Source organism: Corapipo altera, unplaced genomic scaffold, assembly GCF_003945725.1.
Source record: "Corapipo altera isolate COAL_440 unplaced genomic scaffold, ASM394572v1 0, whole genome shotgun sequence".
Taxonomy (NCBI): Eukaryota; Metazoa; Chordata; class Aves; order Passeriformes; family Pipridae; genus Corapipo; species Corapipo altera.
This window is the reverse complement of record NW_020884872.1, coordinates 73630388-73656957: the sequence shown is the minus strand read 5'-3', so window position 1 is coordinate 73656957 and position 26570 is coordinate 73630388. Positions and strand designations below refer to the sequence as shown.

Genomic DNA, 26570 nt, shown 5'->3' with positions numbered 1-26570 from the left:
GCCAAGTCACAGATTAATTATACAAAGCCTTCAAGAGACCCTGGCATAAGGCATATTTTACACTGTGCCTCTAGCATTTTGCACAGCTGCACGTAGCACAATTGGACTGTATGACAAAAAATACTGACATCTATAGTTTCACCACAAATCATGATATATCTTTAGCCTTTCTTCATATTCACTTTTATAGTTCTGCAAATTTTGAATTTGGTAGGCACCACTAAACCAACTTATCTGATTTACAAAGTATCAAAAGCAAAAAAACTTCATTCACTTGCTTCTATGTTAATCTAAACCTTTACTTTATTTTCTATTAAAAAAAATCAGTTTTGATTTGATAAGAATTATACCTGCTACTTCCTTAGTGATTTAGCAACATAGTTTGACCAAAATTTCTTTCAGGAGCATAGGCAAGCTTCCTCATCTCAATCAAGGTAGCAGAATTGTCTATAAGGTAACACAGTGAAAATTACTTCAGTGCAAAAACCTTTTCTCCCTGCATCCACTTCCCAAATAAGTTCACTATGCAACCACTCAGGTGGGTGTATTACTACCCTCTGTTTTGGCAGAGTCAAAGGCAGCACTGTACAGCAGCTGCTCTTAGTTAAGTCTCAGAAGTAGGAAAGTTTGGGCTTTTTCTGCTTCAGAGGCAGACAGAAGGAAGAAGAGGAACTATGTAAAATACATCCTCCTGCTTTCATTTCTTAAAATCTCTATCTGAACAACAGGATGTTTTAACAGTTTGAAGGGATGAAAAAGAAGTAGAGATCTGCATCAAAGTCTCCTACAGCTCAGATCTGACACCTTCCCTTCTACACCACATCTCCCAGTATGTATGTGGGTTTATGCCACTCATACACCCCACTATGCATGAAAATCACAAAGATCTTATATATACCTAATTCAGACAGACTTTTTAGAATCAAAACACTGTCAGAAACTGATGAAAAGGAATACTTTACTTATCTGCTTGTGACAGGATCAGCTCAACTTAATAATCAAGAGGATTTCTTCTACCACTCCATAGGGAAAGCTGTTAATTAACTAATGAACACAGATTAGCATAACAACGATAAGACTCTTAGGAAGCAGGTTAAAGGGAAAACAGCAGTAGGTGGTGCCTGAAGAAGAATTATCCAGATGGAGTTGTGGACTAATGAAGTTCCCTGGCAGATGAATGTAGAAGCAAACACACAGTATTTACATTGATTATTCAGAACAAAAATATAGAAATATGCCAATGTAACTGTGAGATGTCAAATGGGTGCAAAACATTTTACTGATTCAAAAAAACAAACACTCCCTCTGTGAAATGGTCAGAGGAAATAAACCCTAAGCATAAAGAACATCATTTCATTAGCTTTTAATTTCATCAAACAGTATCTACTTTCCAAAGGTCTCTATCAGTTCTCACTTCCCTAATCTCAACTCTTCATCCTTAGTACAGATATGCTCCATGCACATTTGTTCTCAGCTCCCAGGTAAAAGTTTCACTAGTTTCATAAGTACTGCATGTACTTATCTCCCAAGCTGTAATCTGAACTGTGTGCCTGTACAATGCACCAACCATAAAAGTTCTGAAGCAAAAGATAATACAGTACACATCCTGCTTGTTTTGCAGGTGATGACTTGGAGGATTTCCACAAATCTTCTCAGCATTGGAATGATTAATTTGTCTGATTTCTTCCAATAGGTAACCTGCCATAACAAAAGCAGAGCTAGCCCACCTCTCACTTTCACCCTTACTATGGAGCCATGCTTCACAGTCTGAAAAACTGCCCCACAATGAAGACAAATTGCAACAAGAAACTGAACTTCCTTGTGGAACTTGGAATGTAATGGCCCTTGTGGAAAATGGACTGCCTTATTATGTCAAGCTACAGAGAAGCCGTGAGATGGAGGCTGGCTGGGCAAAAACACAGGCTAAGCTTATCTCGCACCTGGGGTCAAGCAAGGCATAACAACTAAACGGTGCCTGGACTGAAGTGGAGGCCTCAGCCCAGTGTTGTCTCAATGAAGTGCAGAAGAGCATCCACACCTCTGTGCCAGTCCTTAGCCTTATTGCCCCTTCAACCGTCCATAACAATCCTTGTTATAGATCTGTTCCTTTAAGGAGATAAATGGGAGTAAAGACCTGGCAAAGGTCAGATGGTCTTCGCTGCTGCTTCAGCCAGGTGGAAGAAGATACTGAAGTGCCATGGTTCTGCGCTGCCTTTGTTTAAACTGTAAATTCTATACCTCAGTTTGACTAAAGGTAACCAGAGACCCTCTTTATCCCTTGTTTACATATAAAAAAACCACACCCACCAATATCAAAATGAAAAAACAGCTGCCCCCATCCCACACCTATGACAGCAGCAACAGATAGTCAATGATTTTTTACTATAGTCACACCTCCATTTTTCCATGGATTATAAAATTGGTATTTCAAATTCTCCATTGTGGAAGGATAAGAATATAATCCCACTTCATAGATAAGTCAATGAGCTTGCTCCTCCCAGCTCCCCAAAGCAGAGACAACTAACTCTTTGGTAAGATTTGCACCTGACTGTGTTGGATCACATCCATGAGCAACTGTACATAGCACTATGCCCTTATAATTTGTGCATCTAGTGCATTTATCATCAGCAGTCTAACAAATGCTGCTTCAATAAATCAAACTATTCACAAATCTGTGACCATGAAAGTTCTTATTCAATGCGACCAGACTTATAGCACCTAACTGGTTATAAATCAGAAATAAAGCACACTCAGCCCCTCTGATTTCTGAGGACCAGCTAGAAGGGAAGGGGGGTTATTTTCTGCCAGTTTCATGCACTTACCACAACAGCCCTGATCTCCAAGAAAGGTAGGTCAAAAAGAGCCAACCATACAAATTGTCATGGTTGATGGTATAAACAACTTGGTCTTACTAATGTGCCCCCTTATACTCTTACTCTATAAGCTTATTTGAACATCTGAAAGAGCAGTTTGTATGACCACCATCAGATTACTCAACTTTAGCCTGAAATCTCTCTCAGAAGGGCAGGATAAGCCACTAAGTAGTACCCTGAGAAGACGGTAATGTGTGAATCCACTCCACCCCAAAAAACACATCACAGTGAAACCAGACCATTTACAAACTTTTAAAGAAGAGAATTCTTCTGCAAAGGTCTTTGCTCAAATGTTCTTGAACCTGTTAACGCTACCCAGAGTCACAGCACATAGAATAGCTTAGCATGACAGGAACCTCTGGACCTCACTTCACTCAATCCTCTGCCCAAAAAAGAACTTGTTTCAAAGTTAGATCAGGTTGTTCAGGGCCTTGTTCAGTCAAGTATTAAATATCTCCAAAGACAGGAGATCCCATGGCCTCTCAAGGTAGTCTGCTCCACTGACTTCACCAGCCACACTTACTGTGACATATATATTTTTTTTCCTTCTCTCCAGCTGGAATATTCCTGTCTGAAACTCATAACTTCTTCTCTTTTTGGTGTGCACCTCTAAGCAAAGTCTGGCATTTCTAATATCAAGACAATCTGAGTTAGCAAGTAAATTGTACTGTGAAGGTATATTATACACTTGAGCCAAGCTGACAGCTCACCACTAACAGGGACAGACCAGCCCTATACATGTCCCACAATCTAATTTCAGCGCCCCTGTTCTAGCTCTGCAACCTAAACGGCTGCACAGATAGCCAATTTGTCTTGCTAACCTGACAGAAATCCATTCCCTTGTTTAGTTCCTATGTCATCTCAGCAGTACTAATATCTTCTGCACAGGGTCACAAGGGAGAAAGTGGAGCTGCAGGTAAGAACAGAACACCCTTTTTGAAGGGAGGCGGGTGGAACGTGCTATATTCCATTTAAACGTCACAGAATATCATATGCTAAAAAATTTCAATCTGCTTTAATAAACTCTCAGCCAATAACTAGATAGTCTTAGGCATGCTTCCTACTTCGTCCTCTCATCTCTGGAATGACATTTACATTTCGTTCATCAATAATACATCCTATGTCTTCTGTCATCCATGAAGACAGTTATTAAAATAGTGCTTAACTAGTACTAATTATATTTGGCATTAATTACCACCTGAGTCAAACAGAACATAACAGATAGGAAATACATTTGATTAGGGGATGTTATGCCAGTTGGAAACGGAGGAGCAGTAAGTTCATTCAGTTCATACAGACGCTGATGTATGATGTTTACCAAGCCAAAGTCACAGAGGCCAAAGGAGTATATCAGTCTGTTGCACTGAAAAACTTCACAGCAAAGCCCTAATGGGGATCTTATTTCAAGTAAACACTTAGCTTTACTGGAAAGGAATGAGGTACCCCAAAAAGCACATACTTTTTATATAGCAAATATTCTCACACACACCAAAGAAAACTGTCACAGTACCAGCCTTCGAAGTCACATTTGGCAGCTAATGACAACATAAGTTCCATCTTTTATAACAACTCTTCAATTATACCAAATTTTGATAATTTCCCAAACTAAGCCTTTTGAATGTGGGCTACCCAGAACCTGTTGAAAGTTGTTACTGATAACAAAGGAAAAGCATTTCCATAGAGCTGTAGAGAAGCTTGGTGAGAGAACAAATTGAATCTTTCCAGTTTTTAAACATGGCATGCCACGGTTTGTAAAGTCCATAAAGATCAGCAATTTATAAGATCAGGACTCATGTATCCTTTATCTGACACATAAAAAGTAATTTTCCAAAGGCAAACTCAACTAACCCAGATCAATGAAGAAAAAAAAAGAATTATGAAAATACTTATCAAGATTTAGAGAGCTCACAGTAATCCATACTTATCCTCAAGGAAAGTTAATTAAACTCATTCAGGTCTTTTTATTAGCACACCTGAATTTCTCTAGTCCATTATTCTCCTACAGGCTCAATATTTCAGTCTGAAATCAAGACAAGTATCACATAAATCACCACTCCCTGCTCCATCCTTTGATACACTGCACCATTTTTGATGCATCCCTAGCCAACCATATTTTACAAGGATTGCTCCGGTATTTTACAGGATTGTCTTACCTGCAACAGACTGCCACAAGAAAACCTCGCTGAATCCCTCCACAGCTCTCTGCCCAGTAAAAACTTCTGCCATCTATTGTCAGACCATTCACAGCTTAACCCTTTCCCATTGCTCCACGTATGACTCCACTGCAAAGTGTTGACCTCTACTCATGCCCTCCCTCCACCACTAGCACCAGGTTCACCATCCTCCCTCCCCCAAGTTCTCAAATTTTTACAGAAATATCTTTCTAAGTGATCTCACCAGTTTGCTTGATCAGTTCACAGCCTCTCAACTGCCACAAACAGATACTTCCTGCCCTCATTCCCAAGCAGACCTTTTGCCAAACAGTGCAGTCCTCTGGCTAAATGATATTCAGATCATCATTGCCCACGTGCAGTCCTGAAACACAATTACACCTTTGTTTTTTGCACATTTGCTAGCAAGAGAGAACAGGAGCAGCGCACAAAACCTTCTCAGACTCTGGGGTCTCACACCCACCTTTGTAAAGCACCTGGTGACCTGCATTCCTCTCCTCCAACACTCCAAAGACCTGATGATTTTTAAGAAGGAACACAGAGCAATAACCCTATACAGTTCTCACAGTTTTTCCACAGCCAACCCTGCTTAAAGCCTGACTCTGGGTCCTTACCCTAATGGAGAGCTTTTGTGCATCTTTTATGCAGCTTCCTCAGTAAAAGCCATCTAACTAATTCTTGTCAGTTTAGTGTTGCCTATAAAACTTCCAAGAACAGATGTGAAAAAGAAATAAGAAGAAGCTAAAGAGCACAGCAAGTCAGCTTTCATACAGTCAGAAGCTGATGGGAAGAAGCTGGACAGTCAACAAGGATCCTAACACCCATGTGCTTGCAGATCCAAGATATATTTTACCAGTAAGTTGAGCATCTAATCTTCAACAGAAGCATAAACACTACCATAAGAGGCCTGTATCTTTTCACTGTATTAATACATTTATTTAATTTAACTCCACAGTAAGTTGCTTTTCCGGCTATGCTAGGGAAACAATGCCCACACAAGTAACATTTAGTCTTCCAACACAGATGCAAGACTTTGGAGATATCACTCCACATGCTGTTGATTTGATACTGAAAATTACCTAACCACCAGCTTCATTTCACACACATGTTCTGTCTCATAATACTTATTTCCCCTATGCAGTCAAACATTCCTGACAATTACTGCAGCTGTGTTATTTTTGAAAAGGTGATACACAGACATTACGAGAACATCTAACAATCTATACAGTCATGTTTTGCAAAGCATGCACAAATCAAAAACAGCTCAAAGTTTAAAATGCATCACTGGTCGCATACTTTTAGAAGTATTTCTGTAAAAGGAATAGTGCTTGTTGCCAAGCTATCTATCTTTACTTTCTTGTTTGGAAACATAGTCAATGTTTTTCAGGTTTTGACTTCATAAGGAGTAACACATGCATTTTGATGGGACACCCTGCAGTAAAGCTGATCACCTGTCGCTTTACAGTCAGGCTGTTTCAGCGAGACATTGAGCTGCCATCCTTCAGGCTCTGGCCATTGATTAATTACTGATACCAGGCAAACTTTACTATTATTTCTTTGGGTTTTTTGAAACCCCTAACTATCAACAACTTACAAAGTTTATTTCTGTTGGAATTGCTTTTGGGTAAGATAAGTTCTGTGGGGAAGGCTTTCAGTTGGACATTTTTGGAAGATCTGGAAGGAAGACCTGTAAACTATACTAGCCAACACACAGCTTTTCATTCAACTAACAAGTCTTTTACAAGGGTGCACAACCAGGATGTCTTAACACACACGGTCACTGCCAGTACCCAGTTGCATCACATTTCTGATCTTTTGCCATATGGACTTAATTTTCCACACCATTATGAAACTAAGACAACACATTCACAGTCAGCAGGAATAATTAATTGATAATAAACAGACCAGGGTGCGAAGCACCATTAATGGCTTTGCTTCAAGACCGCAGCACCGTGAACCTGTGGCTGCTCGGCGCTCTTCGGCTTAAAGGAAAACTCTGGAACGGGATCGCGCCACTCCCGAGGCCGCTTCCACGCTGCCCCCGGCGCCTCGCTGCCCGCGCTCGGCTGGGGACGGGCGCGATCTCCCGCCGCCCCGGGATGTGCCCGGGGCCACGGCCCCGCCGCCGGGAGGGAGAATTGCTCACTGGCAACTTCGGCGAGGGTCTCCGCAGCGGGCAGTGCCGGTGCTGGGGCTCAAGGACGGGACGCCCCGCAGCCAGGGTGTGCAGCGCGGGGCGCGGGCAGAGCCTGCCCAGGGCGGCGGGAGCGGGCGGCACATGGAGCAGCGGCGCGGCGTGCGCGGCGGGGCCGGCCAGGCTGCGGGGCCACGGAGACCGGCCGGGGAGGGACAGGGAGGGACGGAGCCCGGCCGCCCGGGCAGCGGGACGGGGCGGTGTGGGCGCCGCTCCCCGCCGGGCTGCGCCCCGAGCCCCGCGCCCCAGGGGCGAGAGCGGCGCGAACGGAGGCGGGGAGGGGAGAGGGGTCCGGCGCGGGCGCCCCTCTCGGGACGAGGCGTCGCTCCGGGCGCAGCCGTGCCGCCGCCCGCCTCACCATGAGCACTTTGGCCGCGTTCTCCAGCTGGGCGATCACCTCGGGGGCACCCCCCGCCGCCGCGGCCGCCGCCGCCATCATGGTCTCTCTTCAATGACGCGCCATGCGCTGCATTCTGGGGCGAGGCGGCCGCGCGGCCAATCCCGGCCCGACCCGGCCCCGCCGCGGAAGCGAAGCGGCGGCGCCGCTGCAGCACCGCGACCGCCGGGCGGGGACAGCGCCCGCTCTGCGCCAGCCTCCCTCCCGCCTTCCTTTCCCCTCCCCTCCCCTCCCTTCCCACCCCGACCGGCTGCCTGCGGGGCGGGCTCGGCCCGGCGCGCGGGGCGGGGCAGCCGCCGCCCCCCGTCTTGTCGAGGTCGCCGCACCTGCCCGGCCCGCAGGTTGTTACGGCTGGAAGGGACCTCTGGAGATCATCCAGTCCAACCCCCCTGCCAAGGCAGGTTCACCTAGAGCGGGTGACACAGGAACGGATCCAGATGGGTTTTGAATGTCTCCACAGACGGAGACTCCACGCCCTCCCTGGGCAGCCTGTTCCAGTGCTCTGCCACCCTCCGTGCAAAAAAGTTCTTCCTCATGTTGAGGTGGAACTTCATGTGTTTTAGTTTATGGCCATTGCTCTTCGTCCTGTCGCTGGGCACCACCACACCACCAAAAAGAGTCTGACTCCATCCTCTTGGCACACGCCCTTGAGATATTTACCTGCATTTCCTTGTGCCTCCCGGTGAGCTCAGGTGTCAGTGAGGCTGCAGGCGCTGGGTAGTGGCATTCCCTTGTGCCTAGCAGTGTTTGCAGACTTGTAGTGGGATGAGAATCTTAGTATAAAATACGGCTTAGAAAGTCGTGGTCAGCATCTTTGCAAATGACTGGTTTATGACAGACAAGCCAATGTTTAAAACTGATCTAAAATGCACTTTTTCCCGTGTAAATCTACCTGGAGCTCCTTTCATGTTATTGGATGTGGAGTAGTTGACAGTGTCAACTCTGAAAGATATGCTGAAAAGAACGTTGTACACCTGTAGGAGCAAAAGATCTCTCGGATTGTGCCTTCACTGGCATTTCATTTTGGCTAAGAAGTATGCCTTTTAAACAAATCTGATGGTTTCCACTTCAGTTTGCACACTGGAGCAGAGTTGGAGCTTTGGTACTTTCAGATGAAGCCAAAATGAAAGATCTGCAGCTACCAAGGAGTATTCAGTGCATAGGACCAGGCCAGATCTCCTTCAGTGCACATCCCTTGCAGTGCGGACCACTGAGCTGCATCAGATATTTTATTCCCCAGCTCCCACTGGACCACTCTGCTCTAGACGGAGCCAGGTGTTTCCAGCCATAGCTCCCCTAGCCTTGAGGAGATGTTAGCTGACCTCTAGCGCTGAATTTATGCAAAGTTGGGAATTTATTAGCTAACAGGCTGATAAGAGTGTTGAATGCTTGCAGACTGTTCGCATAATCTGAGAGTACATGTGCAATGTTTCCGTGCAGGTGTTACGATGTAATAGCCAAAGGCAGAGGAAAGAATCAAGGAAATGAATGACAGCAACAAATCCACCTTTCCTGTTCAGGTTGTGGACCTCAAGAAGTCTCTACACCAACCTTCTGCTTCTTGTATCTTCTGACCAAGCTGCTTAGGGCTTTGTCCAGCAGGGTCTTGAAAACATCCATGAATGGAGAGAGCACAACTTACCTGGGCAACCTGTGCCAACTTGATTGGTGATGTTTTTCCCCCTTAAATCAGAACCTCCATATACGACTGTTGCCTCTCATCCTGCTGCTGTGCACCTTAGTAGAGAGTTTTGCTCTTGGATTTCCCTTCAAGCCTTCTGACTGGATGCAGTTCCCTCAGTGTCTCCTTACAGGGCACGTGCTTCCACTCCCACACCAACTTCACTGCCCTCAACTGCACTCACTGCAATTTGTCAACTTCTTTTTCATACTGGGGGGCCCCAGAGGGTGATGTGGTTTTCCAGGTGTTATCTAACAAGTTCTGAGTAAAGAGAACTAATAATTCTTTTGATCTACTGGCTTTATGCCTGTAAAAACAACCTAGAATGTCTTTATAAAGGTAGCCTTGCTCATCACTGTGGCACCCTGCTTACTTATGTTTAACTTGGTAACTGTCAGGACCAAGTAAAGTGTATGGCTGGCCCTTAACTGCCCTGACACCCTCACTTGGGACTTTAGCATCTGGAGTACTATAGGTTTGCCTGTGCTGAGTCCTATCTCCTGTTGCCTTGGCTTATCCGTTGGCCTTCCTTGATGGACCTGTGTAATAAATAGCCTTGCCTCCAACCCTCTCTCCTGCATGGACCTTTTTTCTGTCTTCTGCTGTTCCTGACTGGACTTTCTGTCTGGACTCTGGACATGACTCATCTCACCTTGTCTTGGACTCTCAAGACCTATGACTACCCCAGCCCGACCCGGATCCAATGGAACCGCACCTAGGTTGGTGAGGCCATTACCTTGCCTGTCCTGTGGTCAGCTTCGGTTCCCAGCTTATCCACCCTCATGGAGTGGCCCTGCTCATGTTGTCCTTGACACAGTCCACCAAGAGCTCCAGATTCCTTTTTCAGTGAGTGTTCAGTCTATACTGCTGCAGTGGTTATTCCATTTTAGGTAAGGTATGACCCACAGGATCCATCCATCAGTTCCCTGAATAGGCATAGTGTTTTGATCAATCTGTATCTTTCCTCTTTCCCCTGAAGTTGTCTGTTTGAGCACACTTCAGCACGTTCATTAAATCCACTTCTCTTTTACAAGTGATATGACGTGCAGATGAAATCGTGCATTTTGCCATATCATCATGAGGTGTATCATGCCCTCATTTTCAATGAAAGGATTGAGTGGAGTAATCTTCAGTAAAAATGAACATGTTCAAGTAGTCATATTTTCTGTCAGCTGTATTACAATCCTATCGTTCTCTTGGCTAGTCTTAGAAAAGCTGATTGTTCATTTGTCTTGTCAGAGTGAATGCTGAAGCTATTTCTGCTGTTGGCTAAAAAAGATGCATCACGTTCTTCCTTCACGCTTCCCTCTCTTGTGGTGTTAATACTCTTAAAATAGTTAAAAGCTTTTGAACTTGTTGCCAAAAGAATATTGTTGGTAGTGGAACCTGTGCTTCCTGCTCTAGCAGTCCTCCTCTAGCTTGCTTTCTCCCACATCTGAAAACAGCCAAATACTGCTAAAGAATAAAATGTTAAGGAAAATGAACCCACAGTTGGTGGTAAAACAGTTGTGACTTAGGTTTTTTTGGTTTTGTTTTAAATATGTGATCAGTCCTATGCATGCATACAATAAAACTAGGAAGGATCTGTTGTAGTCAGGAGCATCTAACAAAGTCTAGGGTAAGGAAATAGAAGTGACTGAGTTAGATGAAGTAAGGAAATCAAAGTCAGTAGGGAAGTGGATCACTCGTATGAAAGTGCAATGACAATTGCAAGCATGCAAAGTGGCAAGCTTGGGAGGAATTAATCTTTCATCACTGGTTAGGCAGGAGCTTTAGAAACCGTCCTCTCATCAGGACATGCATCTTGATTTATTTTCTATGCTTGATTTCCTGGTGTTCCTAAGATTGTTTTCCAATTGTTTTTAAGAGATGTCTTCCCACATAGCCTGAACTTATATTTTCAAAAAGTAGACCTCATTTCTCTGGCCAGGATATCCGGTTTTCTTCGTTTGCTGGGCACCTTTTTCCTAACACCTACCTTCGCTGGCTGGATTTCTGCAGCAATTCCTGTAGGAAATTCTGTAAAGAAATTGCAAATAAATTCTGCAATAAATTTCTGCAATACTTCCTGATTTATTACTGGCTTTTCATCAGCGCTTAGCAGAGGTCTGTTCAGAGTAGTGGTTCCAGTACTAGCTGTTCCAGTTGTAATAGTCTGTGATGCTCATTTCCAGTGACACAGGAGATCTCCCACCAGACACTTCAAAAAATTCTGATTAATTCCTTTAGACAACTTGGCTAGATTTCCATACAAATTGCCTCAGTCAAGTTGCCTGGGCATAGTAAGTCACTGTGCCCCTCTTGAGGAAAAGCTTCTGCCAAAATTATTGTAAGCAAATTTGGTAGCACTGGCCTTTGCTGTTGGTCAGTACTTCCTGTTATGAACCCAGGTCTCCATTGCCTTTCAAGTTTGGTTAAAAATTTAAAATTTTGGGAATATAGGTTTCTCTGCAAGGTAACTATTACAAACTTAAAGAACATGTATGCTTGTGCTAAAATGGTATTTGCTTCTGAGAACGTAACTAGGGAAAAATCAAGTTGAAAGACTGAGGCTTTTGCAGAAAGCAATTTTTTTTTTTTTTGAACGGGTTTAAAGTTTGAACAAGAGCAAAATTTTGATTGGAAAGCATCTCTTTCCATACCTAATAGTCAGTTTGTGTTTGGGCATATTTAAAATAATAAACTGAGAAGACTTATATGTATTTGATTTGATAAGGCAAATTCAGCCTGCAGATTTCTCTTCTGAATAACAATTCGTCAATGACAGTTCATGTAGGATCTTGGAACAATCCTTTCCCTCAAGGCTCTCACACATAACTGCACTGTACAAGCCTCATCCTCCAGAGCATGCCCCAGCTCCTCACAGCTTTTGCTTCTGGCTGCAGTCTCTGCAGTCCCCACTCATTTTTCTCTTACACCTGCTATCCTTCAGAATCACTGAATCATTTAGGTTGGAAAAGACCTCCAATTCCATTGAGTTCAACCTCTGACCAATCACCACCTTGACAACTAGACCATAGCAGAGTCCATGCAGAGAGTGGTTGTCTTCTGTTATTTCCCAAAGTCTTTTTCATGCATAAATTAAGATCCGACTCTAAATCAAAGGTCTGTGAGAGAAAGAACTTGTCCATGGTAGGAACATCACCTTTGCTGTTGAGGAAGTGCGGGATAAATGAAAATGATTAAGCAGATTCTAGGAATTCTGGGAGAGTACCTGTCTTTCCATGCCCATTCCTGCATTGCTCTGGTGAGGGGTTTAAACCAGGGATCATATTTTTGCTGTGTCTAATTTTATGGGTCTTGAATTGATTTCTGGGGTCTATTTGCAGCAGAACTGCAGTACTAAAACTGCAAGTAAAAACACTGAGAGCGTCATGGAAGTACTTATTTGGCATCTGAAGAAGGGTTCTTTTGGATTGTTCACACTCTGAAGTAAACATTTGCTCTTCAGTTTATTTCTTACAAAGCAACAGTACACAATGTTGCAAAGCTGGATTAGTTATTCAGGTAATTAATTTCAAGTTCTCAGTTTTGTTAAGAATGGAGTTTGACTGGGAGTACGTGTCATAAGTAAGTTTAACTGGGAAGAGGTTAGGGTATTAGGTATTTAAGTGAACAACCTCCCCATTGTAAGACTCTTACAATGGAAGAGTCTTACTGGAAGGAAGGTACAAACTATATTAACCAGTGTTCCACAGACTGAGATACAGGGGATAAGCATGAGGTTATAGAGAATTGATATGTTGTGTAGTTGTGTGTGTGCAGGACTTGTGACACTGTCAGAGCAGTGAACAGTGGCAATGGCTGGGAGCAGCCACGGCACACCCAGAACCGCGGTCAAGTTGCCACAACAGCAGCCTGCAGAAGGGGAATTCAGGAGGATGTCAGACACACAGAACACTGAGTCACACTCAGTGTTTATTGAGCTAATATTCCACTGAAGAATTGAGGCACATACCTCGCACTTAAACTGTTTTTCCACAAGCAATGCCTTACCTTGGGGTAGATTGACACCGGGAAGCAAAATGTCAGTAGAGGAAAAAAATATTAGTTGGGTAGGCAGTGTTACTAGATCTAGACTTTTGTCGTCTTGTGATACTTGCTCCTGTATTTGAAGGTATAATAGCAGGAGCTCAAGCATTGTTTAAAAAAAGTGAGTGCATTAATTGTTGTACAGGAAATCTGCTGTATTTATTTTTGTGTCTGCTTACTTTCTGTTTCTTCCTGATTGCTTTTCTAGCAACCACCATGTTGGTTAGCACTGCAGTGTGCCGAGAAAGGAGGAGTTGAACGTAACAGTCACTAAGTTTAACTATTTTGACCTGCAGAGTTATCTCTAGGATTTAGGACTGGTTGACCAGAACACTGGTTGATAAGAACACGTTGCTTATGATTCACACTTGGAAGTCTATCAGCAGTAACTTAAACTATTCGGAAAATATACATGCTTTCCTCCACACAGCCTCTGCACTGCCTCTGCAAAGGTCTTCTGGGGTATTCAGGAACACTTTACTGGTACACTAGGTGGTAGGACGATAGCTTAAGCTAGCCTTTCATCTTGTCTGTAACACTTAAAGATCTTTATGCAGCAGATATCTATGTTCAAGCACACAAATGCCAACTCAGACTGCCAGCTTACTTCCTCTTTCATCTCAAGACTGTTGTCAAGGCAAACTTGCAAACCCAAAAGGGATCAATGCAGCACTAGTGTATTTTAGGCCACTGTCTGTAGACACTTACTTGTTTCATGTAAGTGTAATTCACTCAAGATTGAGTCACTTTTGATTAGCATGGACTAGAGTACTGATGCTTTAGTCTCTCCTCTGAAATTATTCTGCTCTGACCCTGCTCTAAAGATACCTGCAAAGGGCTTCCTACTCCTAATAGTTATTCCCAAGGCCACTTGCTTAGGAAGTGACTTTTCATTCCTCTCAGTAGCTTACAAGTCACAATCGAGTTGTCACTGATTCTGCATAAAAAGCAAGGACCTAAGTGGAAGTCCTCAGCAAAACCCTTAGGTAAGACTTACTCTCTTAGTACTAGGGGATTTGTGGGCCTGATCTGGATGTGTGACTCCCCCATGTGTTATATAGGTACAAAAGAGTGGGGTCTGGAGAAGCTGACAGGTGAAATATTTGTGGTAGCTTACAGATGAAGGCGCCAAGGAAGGCTATGTAGCTTTAACAACACACAGACACATCTGTTTTACTTGTACTATTTGGGAACACTGTCATACTACTTTGGAGGTTTTGCCTTTAGCAGCTCTGACACATGCTGAGAACTTTTGCCCCTAAATTTTCCTCCTGACTACAGACATACCATGGAATACTTGCAAGTTGGTTCATCCTCTGTCCATTTCCTATTTTGAAGGCAGGCCAGGGAAAGGAAGCTAATAACTCACCTGTCCTCTGTACAATTGCCATATGTGTGTGCTGTGTAAAGAAATCAATTGCAATAGAGGAAGAAAAGTCCAGTAGTTAGTTGCACATAGGCCATCTGTAGGTGGTTAACTTCTGAAGACGCAGCAAAAATATGCAACAGGACTCATTATTTAGTTTCTCTTTATTTCTGTCCCATATGCATAAGACAAAAGTAGTGGAAAGTGTCTGCCCTGCCAGTGACAGATTCTCCAATAGCTGAGAGTACACAGACAGAATGGTCATTGCATAGAACCGTTTTACTGCTTCAGCTTGGGTCTGTAGCTTGCACTGGCTCCCTGAAAAGCTTATCCTAAGGATGAGGAGATTTTTCAGCTTTTGCAGTTCCAGAATAAACTTGGATTTTCAAAGCATTCCTTTCTTCCCTTCCTGATAGAACATAACAGTGTGCCTTGATGAGGTAGTATGAGCTGTGGGCATCGTGCTTACCTGCTGAGTTTCCAGTGGGAATAACTACTGACACCCTGGTTTTGAACCAGTTAAAGTCTTGCTTTGAATTTGCGCCTCCCTCCTGTCTCCTGCAACACATCACAGCACTGCACTGTTAGAAATGAACTCTTGTTGGCCTCGCGTGGATTTGACTGTTTTATTGAAAAAATTAGTATTCATTTTCCTGGTGTGCTGAGACATCAGAAAGAGTCTTTAGCAGCTCCAGTTATACCATGTAGCCCAGACCTTTGGGTAACCTTATCAGAGATTAGTATTGTTCATGCAGATAGTTGGTATGACCAGAACTATGACAGCCTATTGAAGTCAACCTGGAAAAAAAAGTGTCGTCTATCATCTACAATGGGAAGATGATAAATCAGAAGTGCCTTAGAGTTCCAAGTTTAAGCCCCTCACACTGCAGAGTCATGTGCACCCCTGCATAAGCTGATAGTATCAAAGTCATTTAGTTTTTCCTTTTATGGTACTGTTAATAATCTTTTACTGAATGTGCCTGAATACTATTTGTAGATTTCATTAGTGTGTTCTACTTCTTGTTCTCAAGCCATTTATAAAAGCATTAAAATTGGGTCTATTTATAGGCTTTCCACCCCTCAACATGCCCCTGTGTGGCAGAAATACCATCTCTGTTTTTCAGCAGCAGCCCCTCAGGGACTTCAGCACAGATTTTCTTAGCACTAGAATCAATTCTGCATAGGGCAATTAATATAAACAACTACAAAGAAATTCCTAATCCTTATCATAAATAAGGATCAGGAATTCTCCATCTTGCAGGTGGATTTTGGAAGTCTCAAGCATCTGTATACAAATTTTAAATTATACCCCCATCCCATGTATGTGCTCACCTCCTATTTATTTACCCAGCCCTTCCTAGCAGGAATTCTAGAGAACCCCCAGCCAGCCCCCCCTGTCAGCAGCTGAGGTCCCTGACCCTGCTCTGCTTTCTCTGGTTTGAGGTCTGACAGGGTAGCAAATGGGTACCTTGATGGCCAACTCTGTAACCTTAGTTGAAGAAACTGGTCAGCAAATCCTTCTACTGCTGCTCAATCTCTAGTATGAGCATGGGGGAACTAGGGGATAAATCTTTCAAGCTGCTTTTCCCAGATTAGGTTCCCATTTGGTCCCCAGACTTGATATTCTGGTTCTGGGAGATACGGAACTGGGCAAAAGGTGCCACATAGAGAATCTCCACAAATTTGTTCATATTACTGTGTATTCCCTGACTGTTGTAACATTTTACATGCTTTCATGGCTATGCTGCATGTTTGCCAGAAGAATTCAAGAAGCTGCCTATGTTCATGCACAGGTACTTTTCTGGAGCTGGTCAAATTAATTTAGACCCATTGAAGGTGTATGGACAGTTTACTTTTTTCTTCTCCAGTGTTTATTAAATTGTGTTTGTCACTACTGAATTTTCATTTGCTAGCATGTTGTGCATTCAAATATTCATAAGAAATCTCTCTGAAGTACCATGGCCTCTGCCTGTTTGGGTTTTTTTTAATAATTAATTTACTTGTACAATCTGCAGATTTTTTATCTAATACTTCCTCTTCCAGATAGTGATATCTAAAACAATAATGAAATTAATACACAACCTTGAAGCACCTGTTCCTAATTTTTATCAGTGGCAGCATAAATCTCTTTTAGGTTTTTGTATTTTTAACCAGTTCTTTTTTATTATACAATTTGAATTCTCATTTCTGAGCCACTTAAATTCTTAAGCAGTCTTCTGAAAGCCAAAATAAATGTAAATTACCTCTCCTTTTTTCCATTATTTTATAACGATTTTTAAGTAAAGCTGTGATATTGCTGAAACATGATTGTCTTATGCAGAAAGCATGTTAGTTAAACAATAACATAACATTGCATTATTTTCTAGGTATTTTTGCCTTCTCTCTTTAAGTAACATTTCAACAAATTTGTCAGATACATACAAAAGGTTTACTGGTCTATGATTTTCACCATAGAATTATTTTACAAAGCAAGCATAATCGTGACACAGCCCCTTAACCCTTACAGCTGATTTAGGTGGTGGATTGACGTAATGGCTGGTGTTGAAGATGAGTACTTTGAGCAGCATGGTTATGAAGATTTTATAAGCCAATGCACTGTCATAATGTGCTTTACCTCCTTGAGGCCATCACAGCTTTCTCTTGTCATAACTTCCCTCTCTTCTTTCCCAGTTAGCAGAATATGAAAGGAATGCATATTAAAAAGGATCTCAACAATGATTTTGTTATCGGTTGTTCATGTACAGTGTTGTCAGTGAAGTTACATTCACATGATTATTCAGATAAATTCAGATGAAGTAAGTTGTATTCATTTGTTTCTTCAGATAAAGGCTTTGGTTTATTTAATCACACTGTAGTTTTATTTTGTGATTACATTTCCATCGACCAGAAAAGCAAATACATAATAATTTGGTTGCCTTTCAGAAATTGAAATATTACATTATGATACAAGGCATTATATCTCTGGGATAAGCAGCCTTGAGTATTAACTTTTCAAAGGAAAAATTGTAGGAAACAGATGAAACTTGCTGCTAACACAGCTTCCCAAACTAGGCAGTTGTTTGCAAACATTTTTATGAATAAAGAAAACCATAATGTTGAATTTGTGAAACAATCTCTTTTCTTGGTGAGCTCCTGGTCTCATTGGTGCAAAACCTCAGGGTCTATTCCAGGTGTAATTCCCATGGAAATCTGTGCACAAGGCAAGATTAGAGGTGAAAGCTGATGACCTGAAATACATGTGTGATCTGTTGCAAAAGAAAAACAGTAACGTGGAGACTGATGACTTGTGACAGGCCAGTCTGTACGAATGGATTTCCATGAAGTGAGGGAGCTAGTCTCAGTACGGCTACACTGACATTTTTCAGCAAGAGGAACAATTTTGGCAGTCCCAACCCTACCCATCATGACACTATCCTCACTTCCTTGTGCTCCTTCACTGTGCCAGCATGACTGTCCCTGTCACCATGCACTGAAGTGGCTCAGAAAATCAATTCAGCTAAAATTAGCAGGCACTGTTTCACTGTGTTATATTTTGGCCTAAGCTCTCTGCTCTCAGTTGGCTGACCAGTTACACCAGCACAGCCAAAGGGGACAGGGCAGGGGCAGTGATCAGCAGCATCATTAGCTGTGCAGTCCTCACCTACGCAAATTCAATAGGCAACATTTGGAACTGTTGCTTCCTCTGTGCTGCCTCCAGCACTGTTCTGGCACAAACATTTGTGAGGCTGCCCACTGACCCATGCTGAGTGGTTTTCCTAACCAAAAAAAAATAATCTAACATCCCTACTTGTTTGTTTTTCAGCAAGAATTCCATTCCCTGATATAGAAGGTCCCATGGTCACTAAAACCCCTGTCCTGGAAAGAGGGTGACATGGAGCTGCAAAGTCAGTGCAGTACGGAAAGAATGAGCACTGAGCATGTATACAGGCAGTGCAGTTGCTGATTGCCACATCACAACTTTGGTAGCCCAGCAGCCTAATTAGTAGCCCAATCTGTCTCCCAGAAAAATATCCATTGAGGAAAGAACAATAACAATCTTATAATGGAGATACAATTTGTATGTTACACATTTTAAAAATTTTCTTCCCAAATTCCATGGGATTGACAGAATCACTGTTATTTCTCAGGGCTTGAATTTGGTCTGGCTTGAAGATTTGGGGGTCATTACCCTTAGTAGCATGCTTCATTATAAATTTACTATATTAATTTACTGAAAAAATAGAGTTTTAAAGCCAGCTTAAATTAAAAAAAAAACACAACCGAACCTTAGTGAACAAACAACCAATGTAAAATTTAAGTATTGAGATTAATTATCGTATACAATCAAAAATAATAGGCAAGGGCCCTGCTTTGGCAAAATGAAGGCAGCAATCCTAATTTATTATCAGTCTGTACATATCATTTGTAAATGCTCTGACAGTTTATTTTAAAACTTTAAATTTAAAAACCAAATTGATAATTTATTGATACTTTGCCATAAGGAAAATATTCCCAATTAGAATTTTAACTTAAGAAAGCAAGATCATTTGTTGTATTACTCATCTCCATAAGCAGAAGTTTTCCCTGTGCAAATCACCTGCTTCGTGGTATTCTTAGCTGTAGTATCTGGCAGCACATTTTTCAATAATTCTACATAATGTTTCATTTGAAAGTGAGCATCAGGGTAAACAGTCTTGCCTAAATGACTAGAACAACTGAGATAAACAGTTCTGTTAGCCTCAAAGAGAGTATTATTGATTATTTACTCAAGAGGAGGGTTTTCCTCAGACTCTGATTGCTTAATGGGTCAGAGGGATCAAGTTTTCAGGGTGTCAGAGTAAAATGCAGTGATGGACATTTCTAAGGCTTGGAAATGCCATTTTCTGCACAGAAATACCAACTAAAATTGTCCTTTATCTTGTCTTACAGAAAACAGTATCACCCAAACAGAACTATTGGTATGGTTAAAGGAGGGAGAAATGCCACATGTGTAATAAGAAGTTGTTACACTGAGTTAGATTTGGTCTCTTTCTATTGGGCAATCAAAGGACTTGTACAAAATGCTGAATCAAGTTTCTGTTGGGACAATAAGTATGACAGGAGTCAGGTTAAGACTGTTTGCTTTGTTCTATGGCTGCTGTTTTGAGTCCCTCCATTCTTCAAAGCTGTTAGTACAGAACTTGCTTTATTTGCTACCATAGGTATAACTTATTGTCAGCAACCGCATTTAGAAATAACTCCTTCAGAGTAATCAAAGTAAAATGTGTATTGATGCTCATATGTTGAAAAAGAAACACAACACGATAGGCAGTAGCAGATCTGTAGGATCCAAGAGAGGAACATTTCAACAGTTCAAGCAATGCCACTAGCATCACCACTCTCTCTTTGCTGAGATCCAGCAGTGAAATGTCCTCTGTCCTATTCCTTTGCTAGCCATAGTTATGACATCAGGATGTGTCTGAAAAAAAAAAAACCAAAAAAAGAAGAAATGCAAGAGCATTGTTTTTGACTGGATGAACTCTGAAGCGGAAGGCCAAGGTGATTAAGGCAAATAAACTCTGAGACTGTGTTTATTAGCCAGGAAGTGGTTATTACCAAATTGTCAGGAAATGCACTGTAGGCTGATGTACCAACTCCAACATAGCTATTTGTATCAGTCATCTTTTCTCAGTGTTGTTGAAATCATGGAATAATGATGGCAAATGCATTAACTTTTGTTTGAGAACAGGCAATTCCATTTCTTTTTAGCTGCTCTTGCAACTGCATCCTGTTTTATTTAGAGGGATTGCATCTAGTTTCTCTAGTCTGAATGTTTTGTTGAAGATAGTGCTCATGAAACAGTGGACTGGCCAGCGTTTAGAGAGATGGCAGCTGCACCATGTGAGGATGTAAAATGGCAAGAGCAAGCAGGGAGAGGAAGGATGGAGCATGAGGAGCACCAGAGAGATCCTTGCAACAGCTGTCATTGCTGGAAGCAACTTCTCATGAAACACCATGACATGGTTTGGAGACAGGTGGGATCCCAGGGGCAGGATGGGAACCCACCTTCAGATGCACCTTCTCTCTATTCATGAAGCAGCATCCTCAGCTGGAGAAATCTCTTCTAGAAACCATGGCACAGTTCAGCCTCTGTGACCTGTTTAAGTCAGGTAAACTTGTCCATGGACTACCTGAGGCTGCTTAAGACAACACCAGCTGCCTATGTTTGAATTCCATCCTTCCTTTCCTCATGTTTTCTTTCCAAGTAAGGCATTGCTGCACCTGCTTCAGGGGTGCTATATATTTGCAATGGTGGAGAGAGGCAGGTGATCTAGCACAACTAAAGGCAAAAGAAAATTTGTCTTCTCTGTCTGAGCTGAGCAATGGTCCTGTGCACACTCCTCCTCTCTTGATGCAGTTGACCTGCTCCCCATTACCAATCTGTCCCGTTACGTGACCATAGATGGAAAGGACAATCACCCCTAAACTAGGACCCAGAGTGGGGAAAAGCAGGGTAAGGCTGACCCATCAAGCAATAGTAGTCCCCACAGTAACACAGTGATTCATCCAGTTTCTCTGGCATGAAAAGATGACCTTTCTGTGTGGGGTTTTTTTCCTTTTTTTTTTTTCTTTATTCTGGAACTATTCTTCAAATATTCTGCTGTCACTAGTTATTTGAAGCAGAGGATTACCTTATAGTCAACTCTGTGAATAGGTGCTTTTCTGAAAACCGAGTATTAAAAATCAGGTAGGTAAGCGCCACTTGTTAGACATCCATATTAATTAAGTCTACAGTGAGAACAATATGTAAGAAATAATGCAGTTCAAATGTAAGGCTTTGTTAGTATAAATTAAGAAAATAAAGAAAAAACTCATCTTACTGGGTTTAATATTTTGAAAATTTCAGAAGACAGTCAGTTTACTGCTGGTTACAACATGGTGTAATTTTGTTGAAGCACTTTTTGATGTGACAGTTATCTTGACTCTGCTTCAAAGGACACCAAGCTGCACATGCCCTTGTGCATTGGCCAAAATATGCAGCAGTGGAGCATCTCCATCCCAGCTTCCAAAGTTATTCAGGTCTGGCACCACTGTTTTCACTTCCTAGACTGGCTGTACAACAGCCTGCCATGCTCTGCTCTGGCATGAAGATGATGACCTGACTGTAGTAGCCTGTGTTTAGCACATTTGTTATAGTCTTGTTTTAGCATTTCTATGGAGTTGCCATAAATATGGTATTTATTTTAAAAAGTATTCTTGGACACTATTTTTAAAACTACCAGACAATTCAATTTAAACCATGAGATTTTTCTAAAATCTATCCCAAAAAGATAAAATCCATTTGCCTTTAGAGCCCAGCTCAGCCTGTGACTGGGATCAGTCTATCGCTTGGCTGTGTTGGCAAGCCCTCGCCCAGTAGGTGCTTGCTGGAAACTGTCATGTGCTTACTGGAAACTGTCATGTTCATTTTTGGGTTCCTAAAATATTGTCAGTAACACAGATAATGGGGTGGCTCAAATTATTCTTTTGAACCTAATGGCATCTCCTGATGGACCATTTTTAAATGACTATGTGAGTGCCTTACCGCACTTGGTCCCAACCAACCACAACCCCTGCTGAGTGGTCATATGTTGGCTTCTGACTCCTGCAGGATCTGGGGATTATTATCACCATTACATATTACTACTCAAATGGTTTTCTGAAGTATTAAGCCTGTGAGATGTGATTTCCCTTGGGCTCCACAGTAACTATACGTCAAGTCCATCTTGCTGTCCAGTTCATGAGGGATAGACATCATGAACATGAATTTTTTACACAGTTAATTTGGTTGTAGTTATGTGAAAACTGGACAACATCTAAAGTGATCAGGTTTAGAATGAGATTTTAATACTATATCAACAGGTCCCTCAAAGATGGTGGCTGAGGGGTTCTGTGAGGAGACAGTTCAGCAGCAGGGATGAGCCCCACACAGGATACTCCTGCTGAGAGATTATATTAAACTTCCAGAGCATTTTTCCTCTCCTTGGCTGCTGAAGTGGGAACATTGAGATCAGCAGTTATTAAGGTTAGTGCTTAATCTAGTAAATTCATGGGGTTCTCTCAGCTCTCATTAGCATCAGCAGTTGCTGAGGGCATCCAGACCTCAGCCTTAACAATCACTGAGAGTAGAGCAACAAAAGGCATATCAGTGTCTGAACTTATGGTGTCACCTATTTTATATACCCTTAAATTACACAGCCAGGTCCCATAAATAATTCTTAGGGTGAGCAGGGTATCTTATCAGAAGCTTATAATAAGTACAGCCCTTTGTTGAGGGAACCACTTGAGACACCCACATCTGGTATAGAGAAAAAACCCAACACTTCTGTCATCGAAAGCCCAGCTTTCACACCTGTGAACAAATAGGAAGCTGCTTTCGCTTGAGCGTAGTCAGTGGCCTCATGGCTGGAGGTGGGAGGCGGCTCATGTCAGACTTCTGATCTGGAGCCATAAGTTTCTCTTACCCCTCTTGTGACAGTCCCTCTCATCAGACCACTGGCTCTCATATTGTGGAAGCTCTCTTGATTTCACTTGTTACAGATGTTTTATTTTACATAAATAGCAATAACAAGCTAGTGAAGGATGAACTCTATTTCCAGTTAATAAGACATTCCTTTAAAAGATGAATACTTGCACTTACCAAAAAAAATCTCTTGCAGAAAAGTCATGTAAATCTATATAGCTTATAGAGTAGCATCTTCAGATACGGAACAAAGAAATTGAAAAATTTTGCTCTGAAGGAGAAACTTCATCCCACACCCCATTCCAGCACTCCAATGAGCAAGGCACAATTAGCCACACTTTTCCTTAGAGATACCCAGAACATGTCTAACAAAATGGGCTCTCCTGGTCAAGTAAGCAATCCATTGTCTACATTGAGAAAGGCAAAGGCAGGCAGCAGGATCACAGAACATCACATTTGCTGAACCTGCATCTCCCTCATTTGACTTTTTGTCTACTGAAAGCAAGTGTGAGGAGGAAGGGAAGCGTGCCACCCATGCACAGGTGTTTTCCAAAAAAATCTCCGATTCCATACTGGTCACCTCTTTCTTCCTCTCACTGATCAGCTATAGCTGCCTGTGCAGGGACACAAAGGGAAATGTTTCACCTTTGACTCATACCACAGGATTTAAAAATAAACTAGAAGCTCATTTGCAAAGGCACAGGTGTTCTTTCATGTCTTTTCCCTGGGCTTCAAACATCCTTTTCTGCCTCTACATTTCTACTGCTTTTGTCTTGGGACATTTACCAGTATCTGCTCTGATAGATTCTGGTATCCCTCTTGTGACCACTTAACTACTGTTACTCACTTTAAAAATAAATACAGACACTAGGGGAAAGAATCTTAATAGAAGCACAATATGTTCATGTTAATATAAGTACATATTAACTCTAGTCTTCCCAGTGCAAGAGAAAACTATCTGAAAATCAGGCTGCAGAGACTGGATAAACCTACCCTATTCTCCCTGATATCCTGTAAGCAACTAAAATTCATGCCTACAATCTGAATTCATGATCTAGGGTGTCCTGCAGCATGGAGTTGTTCAGTGCCTGCAGGAACCACAGAAAAAGAACAGGGGGGCAAAGAAACCTGACTAAATAAATCCTTCATAGGCAAGCCCCTGTTAATTGTAAAGGAACATATTGTTTGCATGTGGAATTTGGGGCATTCAAGGATATTATGCTGTGTAAAAAACCATTCCACCACTGTGCTCCCAACGCTGAGATAATTCAGTATCTGTTGGTGGCATTGTACCTCGACAGACAAGAGCAGTAATTATCCTACCCAAAAGAGGGCAGCAGTTAAACTTCTATGGCATAGTTTGTATTATATTCAGAAATGCTTTTTAGCAGTGACAAATGTTGTTTCAAGTAGCTCAATGACTGGGAATTGTGCCAGACCCTAACAGTAGAAGATGTTATTTTATTGATATTTCTCAAAAGGAAGTCAAGCTTGATTATGCATGTTGACACTCAGAAAATGCAAAATAACATTTAAATTCATAATAAAGGGACGAGGACACTTTATGTAAGAGTGAGGATGTTAATCACGTAATTTAAGTCAGTCATTGAGCTGCAAAGTGAATTTCAATGTATTAGTAAAGAGCAGACAAACACCAAGATCTGCAATCTATTTTGGAAAGTTTCCTCCCTGCCCCTTGAGCTCCAGCTGCTGTCACTGGGTTTGGCCTGTCTGTGCTGCACCACAACTTGTCCTTATCAGGGAACCACAAAGTTACTCCTAAGCCCACTGATCCGCACTGTTTTCTTTTTCTTGCTGGTTACAGCCATGCTTCATTTTCCCTGCTGGTTCTCAGCTGTTAGAAAAGGGGATTTTGTCTTCCAGATAAACTGCTTTCCATCTTATTTATTGGTCCTTCTTTTTCTGCTGCTGAGACTTCCACCCTCTGGCCAGAGGAGCCTGCAGCATCTCCTTGCCATCCTTGGCCCAGAGCCCCAGATTCCCCCAGGATGGAAGGAGCCCTGCAGGTCTCTAGTCCAACCTCCTGTGCTGAACTCAGACCAGGCAGTGTAAGGTCGCTTCAAGGTGTCTTACAGCTAAGGTAGATCAGGAACCAGAGCCGGAATGTGCTGGAAGCAATTTACTCTGCTTTGGCAAAACCACTTATTAAATCAGCTGATTCCCAAACCAGCTGTTAAAAACCCCTCCAAGCTATCACCACACAGAGCAATTAGAATTTTGCAGCTTGCCAACAAGTTTCTCACCTTGTGCAGGAGATCTTGAAGTAGGCTCAATTTAATAGAGGCCAAACACAAGAGTAAAGCAGTGCAGAGAGACACTGCCATCATGGTTGTTCAGCAGACTACCTCTGGTAGGTTGCCTCCAACCTCCAACCTGCCTGAATTTCTTCATTTCACTGTGACTTTGAGCAATAGGCTTCAAGGTCATGACTGTATTAATTACCAAGGCCAAGTGCAAGGCTGCTGGGAATATGGAGTTGGCTTTGGCTAGGGAGCTACAGAAGGAAGGGATTGGTCTCGATTGTCACACCTGTGTGGAATTTGATTTCAGTCAAATAACACCATTTGATTTGTGTCAAAGAAGGCCCTTCCATCAAACAGCACCAGTTTGGGGGAATATGAAATATGGAGGCATCTCAGAATATTTTCTCCTGTGGGCATCATGTGCTGTGCTCAGCCTCACACCTGCCAGGCACCTGATGTGCTGTGCTTAGCTGTGACAGTAGAGACACAGGCTTGGCTATCACCCATGGGTGGCTGCACGTCCCATATTGTGTCCTCCTGTAGTGGTGAGATGACAAATCTCCTGGGCCATGACTGTCCCCACTGCTGAGCTACCCACTGCCCTGCATTAGGCTGTCCCAACTAGCGGGGACACAAAAACTTCCCTGGGGAATGGGACACTAGTCCCAACCAGTATGGGCACAAACCCATGGGTACACTTGCCTTCAGGAGTAGTAATTGCTCCCTAGTCCTCTTCTGTCAGAAAAGGTATAGCCCTTTTTCTGAAGTCATGCCCTTGCAACATGCTTGCTCCTGCTGCTCTGCTTGTGGCCTCAGGTTAAATGACCCAACACTGTCAACCCTGAAATGGTTTCACATTACTATGTCTTGTCATCTACACAACCTCTCACTGGGAAAGATGCAAAGCACATCTGGGCTATGGTTCATTTTGAGAACAACAATAGCAAAACAATCTGCATTGCTGCAAACATGCAGCCACTTGGGACACCAGTTCCAGCAACCACTGTTGCCCTGACTTCATCACAAAAGAAACTAATACTTACAAATCAGCAAACCACAGCATTTCAGTGAAGTAAAGAAAACTGTTGTGTGCAGTGGTGTCAATCCCTCAGCTACGGGTCTGGGTAAATA

At 42.5% G+C, this 26570-nt stretch overlaps 1 protein-coding gene across 2 annotated transcripts in view; it reads right to left on the bottom strand.

Annotated features, from left to right (window-relative positions):
- XPO4 (exportin 4) overlaps positions 1-7821 on the bottom strand; it is an 81083-nt gene extending 73262 nt beyond the window's left edge. Inside the window, exon 1 of one of the 2 annotated variants that reach the window (XM_027652616.1) lies at positions 7597-7821. In XM_027652616.1, the coding sequence (XP_027508417.1) occupies positions 7597-7677 (81 nt within the window). In that variant the 5' untranslated portion in view covers positions 7678-7821. Of the gene's footprint in view, positions 1-6949; positions 7059-7596 lie in introns of those variants that run through there. The other variant, XM_027652626.1, reaches the window with a different exon arrangement.
- Between the last annotated feature and the right edge of the window lie 18749 nt (positions 7822-26570).